The sequence below is a fragment of the Carica papaya genome, chromosome 3, assembly GCF_054855325.1.
Source record: "Carica papaya isolate Zhongbai chromosome 3, ASM5485532v1, whole genome shotgun sequence".
In the NCBI taxonomy this organism is placed as follows: Eukaryota; Viridiplantae; Streptophyta; class Magnoliopsida; order Brassicales; family Caricaceae; genus Carica; species Carica papaya.
The window spans coordinates 29,953,215-29,964,665 of NC_142311.1; the positions used below are offsets into that span (position 1 = coordinate 29,953,215).

General features: G+C 33.2%; 1 protein-coding gene across 1 annotated transcript; it reads right to left on the minus strand.

Moving 5' to 3' along the window:
• Window positions 1–573: 573 nt before the first annotated feature.
• On the minus strand, window positions 574–2,796 carry LOC110819832 (Tetratricopeptide repeat (TPR)-like superfamily protein). The gene has a single exon (XM_022049152.2). The coding sequence runs from the start codon at window positions 2,422–2,424 to the stop codon at window positions 604–606; it is 1,821 nt and encodes a 606-aa protein (XP_021904844.2). The 5' UTR covers window positions 2,425–2,796; the 3' UTR covers window positions 574–603.
• Window positions 2,797–11,451: the final 8,655 nt, after the last annotated feature.

Sequence of the window (11,451 nt, forward strand, 5' to 3'; positions counted from 1 at the left end):
GCAAAATATTTCTCCTGTTATTCATATTTGAGTGTCAATCAGCCCATAAGTAGACCTTGGTGAGGGAAAGCACCAGTATGTTGTTGGAGAAAGAGATTATGTTAAATACAAATTCAAACCGTGAGAAAAATTACACTAGCGAACTTAATATTATGGTTTGAGATTTTATTTAGATTATTTCAGAAATCACATATGTCACGCGTGGTTCAAGTCTATTCTATTCGCTCATCTTATTGGATAAACTTCACTAATATCTTTAATTTCATAATGATGGATTTGTGTTCTCATTTATTAAGGAAGGATAGAAACATTTACTTCGAGTTAGACATAAAATTCATTTGGAATTCTTTCAATTTCTATCCTGTTGTATTTTATTTTTATTCCTATTCCATGAGCTTAAAATTTGAATCAGACTTCATGTTAACTTATTTCTTTTGATTATGGAAATTCTCAAAGGACATTAATAGACAGCTTTGAAATAGATTGGCTTATTCATAGTCTTGTACCGATGCATCAGGTCTTTACTTGCAACGGGAGAATGGTATTGGAAAATTACTGGTTCTAAAAACTGTGGAAAGAAAATTGGGATGGAGAAATTGCAATTTACCAGTAATCCCTACAAGAACAAGTTCCATCTGTAAAATGGTGGAACCGATTACGATCTCGAACAATAATTTGTCTTCCATAAATCATTGAAATTAGTTTACCATAGGTGTGGCAATCACTACACATCCTGACGTTTCTTGCTATTCTTATGGGAGAACCCTGAGATGTATGTATCAGGGCAAAAGCGATTGCTAACTTTTGAGAATGACCTCTCAATCTCTGTTTCTTCTCTTCTTCATCCACGTCAAGAAGGACCTGTGATGTTTCTGGCAAATAGCCTTCAAATCTTAGTTGCCACTCCATCTGGTGGATCATCTCATAAACTCCTTTGCATTGAGGGTGAGACTTGTCTTGTGAAACAAACTTGTACACTTTTCTCTGCACCTTAACCAAACTGAATCCTGGTGTTTGTTTAAGGCCACTACAGATCAATTCTGTTCGAATCAAGCTCACATCTCTCCACCTCTGAGCTTGAGCATACACATTTGACAGAAGCAAATAATCACCGGGGTTCTTTGAGTTTAGCTGGAGGAGCTTCTTTGCTGCAATCTTCCCGAGTTTTGCATTGTCATGAATTTTACAGGCATTGAGAAAGCTTCTCCAGACAACATCATTCGGCTTCATGGGCATGCTACTGATAAGCTCAAAGGCTTCCTGGAGCCTTCCAGTTCTTCCCAAAAGGTCTACCAAGCAGCCGTAGTGTTGAACTGTTGGTTCTATTCCATGCTCATATTTCATCCTATCAAAGCATTGCAGAGCCTCATTGATAAGCCCAGCATGACTGCAAGCAGTAAGCACACTGACATACACTACAGCATCTGGGGTCAGCCCTTCTTCTAGCATTTCCGAGAAAATCATAAGAGCTTTCTCCCCCAATCCATGCATCGCAAGTCCTGAGATCATCACGCTATATGACAACCTATTCTTCTTCACCATCTTCTTGAAGGTATGCAATCCTTTCTGTAGATGCCCTCCTTTGAGGTACATATCTAGTAGAGAAGTTTGCACTATGACATTAAGGTCACTTATGTTTCTGAGTAGGTAACCATGTATGCTCCTACCCAGATCAAGATCACCAAAATGTGCACAAGCAGAGAGCACACTAACTAATGTGCTTTCTTCAGGCTTCCAACATCCTTCTCTTATCATATCTCCAAAAAACACCAAACACTGCCTCCACATTCCCAATCTAGCTAGGGCAGCAATAACAGCACTCCAAGAAGCAACACTCTTTGCATCCATTTGCTCAAAAACCGCACAAGAAAGTTGTGTCTCACCACATTTTCCATACAAATTGATCAAGCTGTTTTGTACAAACATATCCTGTTCTAATCCCAGCTTAAGCACATGTCCATGAATTTGCTGCCCTTCCTCCAGTCCCTGTAACCAGGCACATGCCTTTAGCAGGGGTGGATAGGTGAACCTGTCAGGTTCAGCCCCCATCTCAAGCATCTCATAGTAGATTAGTAAAGCTTCTTCAAAGCTCATTTCATTAACATATCCTCTGATCATAGTGTTGAATTCAAAGGTTCCTGGTTCATCCATTTGTTGGAAAATTGAGCAGACATACTCCATGCTCTCCCAGCCTGAGAGAGCACAAGCAGCCACAAGACTGCTTGTACGGGCAGAGTTCCAAAAGAAGCCATATTTGATAGCTTGAGCATGAGCTTGCTTGAATTGTTCAATGTTGTTGCACCTGCGTATGAGAGAGATGCATTCTTGCTCCTTCAACCTGGAACTCAATTCAGAGCTATGTAATGTTGAGGTCTCTGGTTGTGAGAATAGGTGGGTTTGGTGGAGGACTGGTGTCCTAATCATCCTCTGGTAATTGCCACCATTACTTACTTGACTCTTATCTAGTACTAGTGTCCTAAACGTAAGATAGCAAGAGAATCATCACGTTCTTTAACAATAAAGCCACACACTTGGGATAAAAATTTGCAGAAAGGAACCAAGAAGGAAAAATTTCTGATTGTTGGTATTACTGGAATGGGCATAAGAAAACCAAACTCCTGGGAGTAAAGTTTGCAGAAAGGAACTGAGAAGGAAAATTTTTGTGATTGTTGACAGGGAAAATTGATGTGGGTACTACTTAGAATGGACAAAGGAAGTATAGAAGCCAAGATGGGAATCGTGAGCGATAGACAATTCCCATCCATGAGATCTAAAAGAAAATTTCTAGCCAGAAAAAGTATGCCAAATTATGGAGGGATGGGGACGAGCAGCTTATGGATAGGATAATATTTGGAATGGGGTTGGCTACACAAGATTCTTCCTTTTAGTTTCAGGACCTCTCATAACTTGCCATGTCATTTTTGGGGCCCACCAAATTCATAGTTTTCTTCCCATCAGATAGGATAGTTAGTCACTAAGTATGGAAGCCAACAAGCCCAATTTCCACTGCTATTTTCTATTACATCATTTTTATTCATAAATATCTTACATGCTTTAATGTATAACTAAATACATATAAATTGGAAAACAAAATTAAAAAAATATTCTTCTGTATCAAACAGAATGATAATCTTAATATTTTCATCTCTATTTTTAAATGACAATGTTAATGTTTCATCTCTATTTTTTTTTTTTTTTTTGGGGTATATCCAAGTTTTATTTAACTCTTAATTTTTGACTATTTAAAATTCAAATTTTGCCAACTCCTTTGCTTAACATTTTATTGACTTGATATTTTAATATTAGTCATCCTCAATATACCATTTATTTTTATACAAAAAGTGGTTTTGCTATCAAAACTTAAAGGCAGAAGCATCATAGACAACCTTGCATCATATATTCCTTGATTGTGTGTAACTAGAATTGAATGTAAAAAAAGCCAATTTATAAAATAGTAGGCTTTAATCTGTCCTTATCATATTCCATGCCATTTTAGCATTTAATCTACTCTCCAAACATAGCTTAAACTACCCCACTATATAAAAGCTTATTTCTTGTTTGCCTCTTTTGGGTCAATTAACATTTAAAATGATTCTTTTTGTTTTTGTTGGGAAGTTTTGAAGTCTTTGTTCGATAGTGATTGGTTATTTTATATTTCTAAAAGATTCTCAACTCTATATTGAATTGTGAATAAAACTTAACATTTCAAATGCCATTTATTTATTCTTAATTCGTTGTGGGATGGGAATTAATCATTTTTTTATTATATACTTCCAAAATTATATAGAACGGTGCTTCTTTGAAACTTTGAATTGTGGAGGAGGTAATTTCGAAGTCGAAAGAAGAAAAATGAGGACAAGCATACTGTATTTCAGTTAATCCTCAAACTCTATATGTCTTGTGTAGTTCGTAGTTGAAAAACAGTATTGATGAGGTTGATCATATTTAGGGTATTTAACTCAATAAACATCTTATATTGACTATTAATAGAGATTAAATGCAATTTCTCTTAAAATGTTCAAAAGTTTAACATTGAGAGAGTTTTCTATGTAGCAATTAATATGGTCCCATAATAAGTCATCAAATTCATCTTCTATGAGTTAACATGATACGCTACATTACCATTAAATATTAAAAAATAATTATATATAATTTGATGAAGTTTGACTTAATGTATAGAATTCATATTAAAAAAATTAAAATATGACCAAAAAATTTAATAACATCTTATTTGTTAGGAACCATTAAATGTTGCATTAATAATATTATCTAGGTGACACGCCATCAACGCCATTAACTCCTTTAAATCTTGCTATTTCAGTTTTTTTACTGCAGTTATAAAATTATTACAGTAATTTATGCTTTACTGCTCTCAGACCTAATCGAGTTCTCCACATTAAAATTAAAAAAATTCAAAAAAAGTATTTTCATTTTTAAATAATTAAATTGCAGAATAAGCATAGATGTCTACTCATTAACAAACTAACATTAGTCTAAACTAATTTTGTTATCTTAAAAATATAGTTTATAATATATATTGTAAACAAACTGCTATGATAATTAATATATATATATATATACCTGTAAAAAATTACAAACAAATTGTTATAATAATATAAGGCAATAAAAAATTATTTAATTTATTTCATCTACATCAATCACTACATAGATTATACAAAAAAATTTATAAATTTTTTTATATTAAAAAGTCAAGGTTATTTAATTAGACTTTTGGGGATGCAATAAATAAAATAAAATTTCTTTAGGGTTTGGTTATCTACTTAAAAAACGAAACTAAATTATTATAGTTTTAATTTGTAAATGTAAATGAGCAAATAGAGTTGGCCACTTTCGTCCCATATCTTTATATAATATGATATATAAATTAGTTTATAAAATTTTGACTCTCAGACTAAGATCACTTATATTAAAAGATTATAGATTCTATTTAAAACATTTTTTGTTAAATGGATGAGTATTCAAAAAAATATTATAATTGCACATTAGCTAATTCACTCTATAATGAAAAAGAAAGGTAAAAGAGGTCAAGCAACCATCAAATATGATATAAAGAAAGTTTTCAACACAATTGAGTGGACATTAGCACAAATTACAAGAAATTTGGGGTTTTTATATGAGATAATCAATTTAATTACAAATTGTTTATCCACGTTATGTTTTCAATTCCAAATTAATAGAGTTTTACTCAAAAAAGATAAACTTAAAAGGGGGTCAAGGCACGGGGATTAAATATCCCATTTTGTAGAATTTTAAAACAATCTAGATTTAAAATCAAATACCCATGCTCATATTGAATCAAAAGGATTAGATTTGTAATAAAAAACGTACATGAATCAGTAGTTAAAGAAATTTGCACGTAGTACTGTAGATCTTCAAAATCAGCATGTGGTCTTTCAAACTTTTTTTTTTCTACTAATGGGATAACCAGAAAAATAAACCCTACGTGTGATTTGAAAACTATAATCGTTTTTTTATATCGTCAAGTTTTGTTATTTTTTATTTATCTAATCATAAAATCAGAAATAATATTTTTTGTCTTTGCACATAAAAGAGGCTCATACTTTCCAAATGTATTAAGACCCAATATCCGTGATCGATTACTTTCAAACAGGTCCAATAAAATTGATAGTATTTTATGCACAATAAGACCCACATTAAGCCCACATGATTGATTAAAAAACTCAACACATTTTTCTATTATATGCATCGAAGTAACATCTATAATTTTTAACATATTAGAAAGTGAATAGGTTATCCATGGTATCAAAATTGTTAGAACTTTACCTTCAATTAATCACCTATTTTTTGTAGATAACTTGTTTATATTTTGTCAAGCTAAAAAGAAAGAGATTAAAGCTATTATGAAATGTATTAGAGACATACTACAACTGGTTTCGGTAAAAGCTAAAGAAGGATAAATCCTCAATGTTGTTTAGCAAAAATATAATAATTATCTTGGTTTCAAGAATGATAGTTGTCTTGGTTTATCTTTAAATATAGAGAGACTTACTAACTCAGATTTTTAAGGTCTAGTCGAGAAGCTCGAAGTTAAGCTATCTGAATGGAAAAATAAGTTACTATAGTATACGAGAAAGGCCACCTTGATCAACTCAATACTTAACTCTTCCCTCATATAATAAGTCTATCTTCATTATTCCAGAGAAAACATATGAAGAAATGAATAAACCAACTATATATTTTTGGTGGAGTATTAAAGAAAGGCAAAATAGAGGGTTTATGCCAATTAGTTGACATAAACTTTGTATGCAGTTAGTTGAAATAAACTTTGTAAACCTAAAGGGAATGAAGGTCTTTCATTATGGAATCTTTGTAATTTTAATGTTGTTATAGTAGCAAAACTAGTTTGAAAAATGGTGAAAGAAGAGCCTAAGTTATGGGCTAGTTTGAAAAATGGTGAAAGAAGAGCCTAAGCTATGGGCGAAACTAGTGGAACCTAAATACTTAGGCATTTCAAAGTTTCTTAAAGTGCAAGTTAAAGATAAAAGGTCTTCCTTCTTGAAAAGACTAATAAAAACCAAGGGTCTCATTAAAAAAACTGCATGTAAATTAATAAGGACGACTCTTCTACTACGGTATGGGAAGATCCATGCTCTCAATAGCTTCATTCCCTATATATACTGGAAAATCCTAATTGTTTACTTGATAGACAATTAATTGAACATACGACTGTAAAGTGGAACCTTGACAAATTAACGTTGCTTTTCAACCAAGAAACAATTCAAGAAATCATGTATATTGCCTGATAATGAAGCAGATGATAAATGGATATGGACCCTTGTAAAGAGTGGAAGCTATACTATTAAATTAAGATATAAAACTTTAAGTGGTCCAACCTCAATTTGTGGGATTATACTACTTTGTAGGGATTTTTATAAAAAACCAAGATTTTGGAAAGATACATGGTATTATGATGGAAAATTCTAAACATATAACCTTACTAGAAATTTCAAATGTCAACACCTCAGGTAATAACTTATGTGTGTTTTGTGCTTATATAGAAGAAATCATAATTGTCTATTAATGAATTATTGTATAGCTAGAGTAATGTGGTTCTCATCTAAATGGAGCTTAATACTAAAAAGTATGAGCTTTTATATGTTAAAGATCTATTAAAGTTCATAATCCAAATGAATAAATGGAACGGTACATGCCAGAGTGAAGGACACAAATCTTACTTTATGCATCAGTAATTTTGGACTCAATATGGAAGTAGTAGAATTTTGCCAAATACATGAATAATACTTGAAAATTACTTCAACTCATGTATCTAATTAATGGAGCTTAAGCTAACTTTTGATTTTCCAAAAGTGGTGTTGTAACACTTCGAATCTTTGCACTTAAATGTGGTGTCAAACTCTATTATTTTGGGCCTCATGGCCATGTAAATTCTATTAGTATTTCGCTCTAAAATTCATTTTTATTTTTATTTTATTTGATCTTTATTAATTATTTTTTAAATTATTTTTAATTTTTAAATATATTTTTAGGAAAATAAAGATAAAAGGATTAAAAAATCAAAAAGGAAAAAAAAATTCTAGGAATTCGCAAGAAAAAACCCGTGGGCACTGTACGCGATCACATCGCACAGGCCCGCATGTCAGCACTTGTGTGACATTGTGCATGCATGTCCATGCACTGTGCGAGCGAACGTGCACACAAGTGCCGACCTACGCACGGTATGCGCAGGCCATGCATGCTTGCAGTCGCACGGACAGGCCTCCTGCCATGCAGACATGTCTCCCTGCACGCAAACGTGACAACATGTCCTGTCTACGGTCTTGTCACATTCTGGTACGTCGCCTCATGTCGCGGCAACCTTGCCCCCAATCACCCACCACGTATCTTTTTGGATGGCTGCCACGTGGTGCACATCCAAGGCTCCTCCCTTAGCTATTTAAAGAACATTTTTCCCTCATTTTTCCCTCATTTTTCCACCATTTTCCTTTCTTTTATTTTAGAAATTTTAGAGAGAGAAAGAAGAAAAAAAAAGTAAGAATTCTCACAAGGCTCTTTTCTTCTCTACCCCAACAAATAAATCTAGTCACGGACTACGGTAAGAGATTCTTTTAGTATTTTCTCTTAAATTTCTTAGTGCATTTTCTAGAAAGATAAATTTAAATGTCGAATGATTTTGATGCATGAATTTCTATACTGATTGACTATTGTTTATTTCAACATGAAATATAGAATTGTTGAGCATGATAATTTTGATTGATAAATCTTTATGATGAGTGATTATTATTTATTTGAATGTGAATTATTGAAATATTGAGTATGATGCGCGAAAACATGGTGATTGAAAATGCATGTGGGTTTGGCTCTTCGCCTTACCTTAGTAATGGCAAAGAGGGTTATTCTAGTGGGTTTTGGCTCAAGAGGATGATCCAAAGGTTAAGTCCGAATAAATGGATCTTTGGCCGGATATATATTTAGATCCCCATCAAATTTTAAGTATGAGACTGTTATGATTGTAAATTGAATATGAAAGAGAAAAAAAATGAAAATTGGTTTAACTGTTATCTTTGAGTGGTTTTTGTATCTCCCTACTCTAAATATGAAATTTTTATGAATCACTCCCTGTAAATGATCGACATTCCTTCTAATGAAAGGGAATTCATGATATGATATGTATGGCTACAGTGGCGACGTATGGCTGTGGACATAGATTATAACCAATATAGAAATTGAACCAATCTAATATAGAAATAGAACTAATTAGTTATTCATAGAGGTAGTTGGGGATCCCCTCTGCCTTCAGTGGATATATGTTGGAATAGTTTCGTGTGGAAGTTGGTAAAAAACTTAAATGAAACACAAACATGACTAAGAGAGTTGTTGATACTCTATAGTGATTTGTATGATGGTTCTTCTATTTTATCCTAATTATATTGTGTTCTTAATTGGTTCAACTACTTTCTATTGAATCACTTAGTTATGATTGACTCTATGTTTTCTCTGCCTCTATTATTCGATATGTTGATGGTTTTCTTAATTAAAATAAAGATCTTTTCTTAATATTTGAATTGAGCTCATCCCATGACGACTTCCGAGATATGTTATTTAATTGAGAAGTAACGTTTTATTTTAGAAGTTAATCACCTTTAGAAATCTTAACGGTGTAATTTAAATATTGTTTTCCTTTATTGAGTTATATAGAACTCACCCCAATCCATGTCCTTTAGATGATAGAAGTGATGATTCATTCAATGAGTTGTCCCTTGAAGCCTGTCTAAATCCCTTCTTGGATCTTTAGAATATGTACGAAGACAATATTCTATTCGCACTCTGATGACACTTGTTTGTAATTAAAATAACTTTTACTTTTATATATTCATATTTTGGTAGCCAATTTTTTACCTCAAGTGTAAAATGAACCTTTGATTTTATTGTAAGGGATTTTTATTTTCCGCTGCATATATATTCTATACTTGCACTCGTATGTTATCAAACTCTCATTTATCCCACAAAGTATCTGAGATGTTACAGGTTGTTATGGAACGTAAACATGAGAAAAAGAAGTCATTGTTTTAATAAAAGATGTCAATGTTGTAAGTATCTTTTGTGATATCGCAATCAAGGTTAATAAAGTCATTTCAATATGCATTTAGAAAATAGAGAATAAAGCCGACATACCTAATAAATTATGTGTTTGCCTCATATTCTCCCATAATAGAATTTTTTATGAGTTTGAGAAAAGTGAAAGGTAGAAAAGGTAACTCGGTCTCCCCTCCCTCCTTCATTCCCCCCTGGGGGGGTTCAGGGGTAATGATAACATTACCGCAATACAATCTATGACTTCCCCCGGAAGGGCTTATTGGATTATAAGAGCTTCAGCTTTATATAATCTTCTTTCTCCCTCAGACCGATTATAGCAGGAGAAAAAGTAATCCCTCTATTCCATTCCTGCGTAGGCTTAGGAATGGCCGGGATGATAATAGTTAACTCTCCTAAAGTACACTTTCAGTTATTTCATATAATGACCTGTAGAAACATCATGCTTTGTAAAGACTTTTCATAGGTATTTCTCATAAAAGATAACATAAAGTGAAAAAAGCAATGAGATTTCTCATAAGGAGTTAGCAATGGTTGAGAGCATCTCTAGCACCTCAACGCTCTTTTAGAGGTATGATGACAAGACAGCTCAGGTTTTTACACAATGCTCCCCCACTTCGTGAAGGCATGATTATTGTTTGGGGTAAGTAGGCTCAAAACTTACCTGTTTTAGAAAGGACTTATGTAAAAGGTTACCTATATTTACGGGCAGGTGGTGGTCCCTCTATAAGGAATGTAGTGCCCATGCTATACTGATCGACGTGGCTCCATACGGTATTCAAAGCCTTATAGGGGGCCTCTGATTGCTTTTAAAAGACTTGTTGTTATTAGCACTCTGATATAATTAAAATGTGGACGCTAATAACAACGTTAATTCAAATAAGAGCATCCCGCCTATTCCATTCCTTCGTTGGCTTAGGAATGGACGAGATGATAAGATAAGCCTTGTTACGACAAGAAAACGAGATAAATCCTCGTTTTTTGTCGATTGGGTTACTTTTACAAAGGCATCCCTCTATTCCATTCCTGTGCAGGCTGAGGAATGGTCGGGATGAGAAAAGTGAACTAAAATAAGGACATCACGTCTATCCCATTCCTTCACAAGTTTAGGAATGGACGTGATGATCAAAGTAGCCTTGAAACGATAATAAAACAAGATAAATCCTCGTTTTTTGTCGACTCGGCGACTTAGATAAGGGCATCCCTTTATTCCATTCCTATGCTAGCTTAGGAATGGTTGGGATGATAAGATATTGGGGGACAATAAAGCAAATACGAAAAATTGTGTTATTTTTTTATCAACCCTCCATTATGAAAGTGTTTCGGGTATGATGGGCTTCTAGTAAGCTAGCGAGCTAGCTTACCTCAAGTCTATTAAAGACTCTATATTACGCACTGTCTAGCTACCGTTTTGTGTACACCAGACGTGCTCACTAACGAGTCTGTCCCCCCTTTTCATAATATCTATATCTTCATGTTTAAAGATCTATACCTTACATCCTAAGCAATTCTCAAATTGTAGTTATGGCAGTCAAACCAAGAAATAAAACAGCGGTTGGACTAGAAGCTTGAAAATTCTAAAAGAAATTAGGTTTTGCAAGAGGGATTAAGTTAATTACATTATAAATAAATACATAATAATTCAACTTCCCTCAAACTTAGTTACATTATAAAAGTATATTATAATTACTAAATTTAATAATAAATAAATACATAAATTACAATTACTCAGCATTATAATTTTACCAATCATTCATTTCTTCTTCTCTGTTCATCATTTCCCAGGTGGTCAAAAATCATCCACCCAAAAAAATTACCTCGGCGACTCTCTGTTACTCCAAAGTTGAATCTGACACG

Excerpts from the sequence above, each read along its gene's own strand:
- LOC110819832 (XM_022049152.2), bottom strand. The coding sequence starts at position 2,424 with ATGATTAGGACACCAGTCCTCCACCAAACCCACCTATTCTCACAACCA.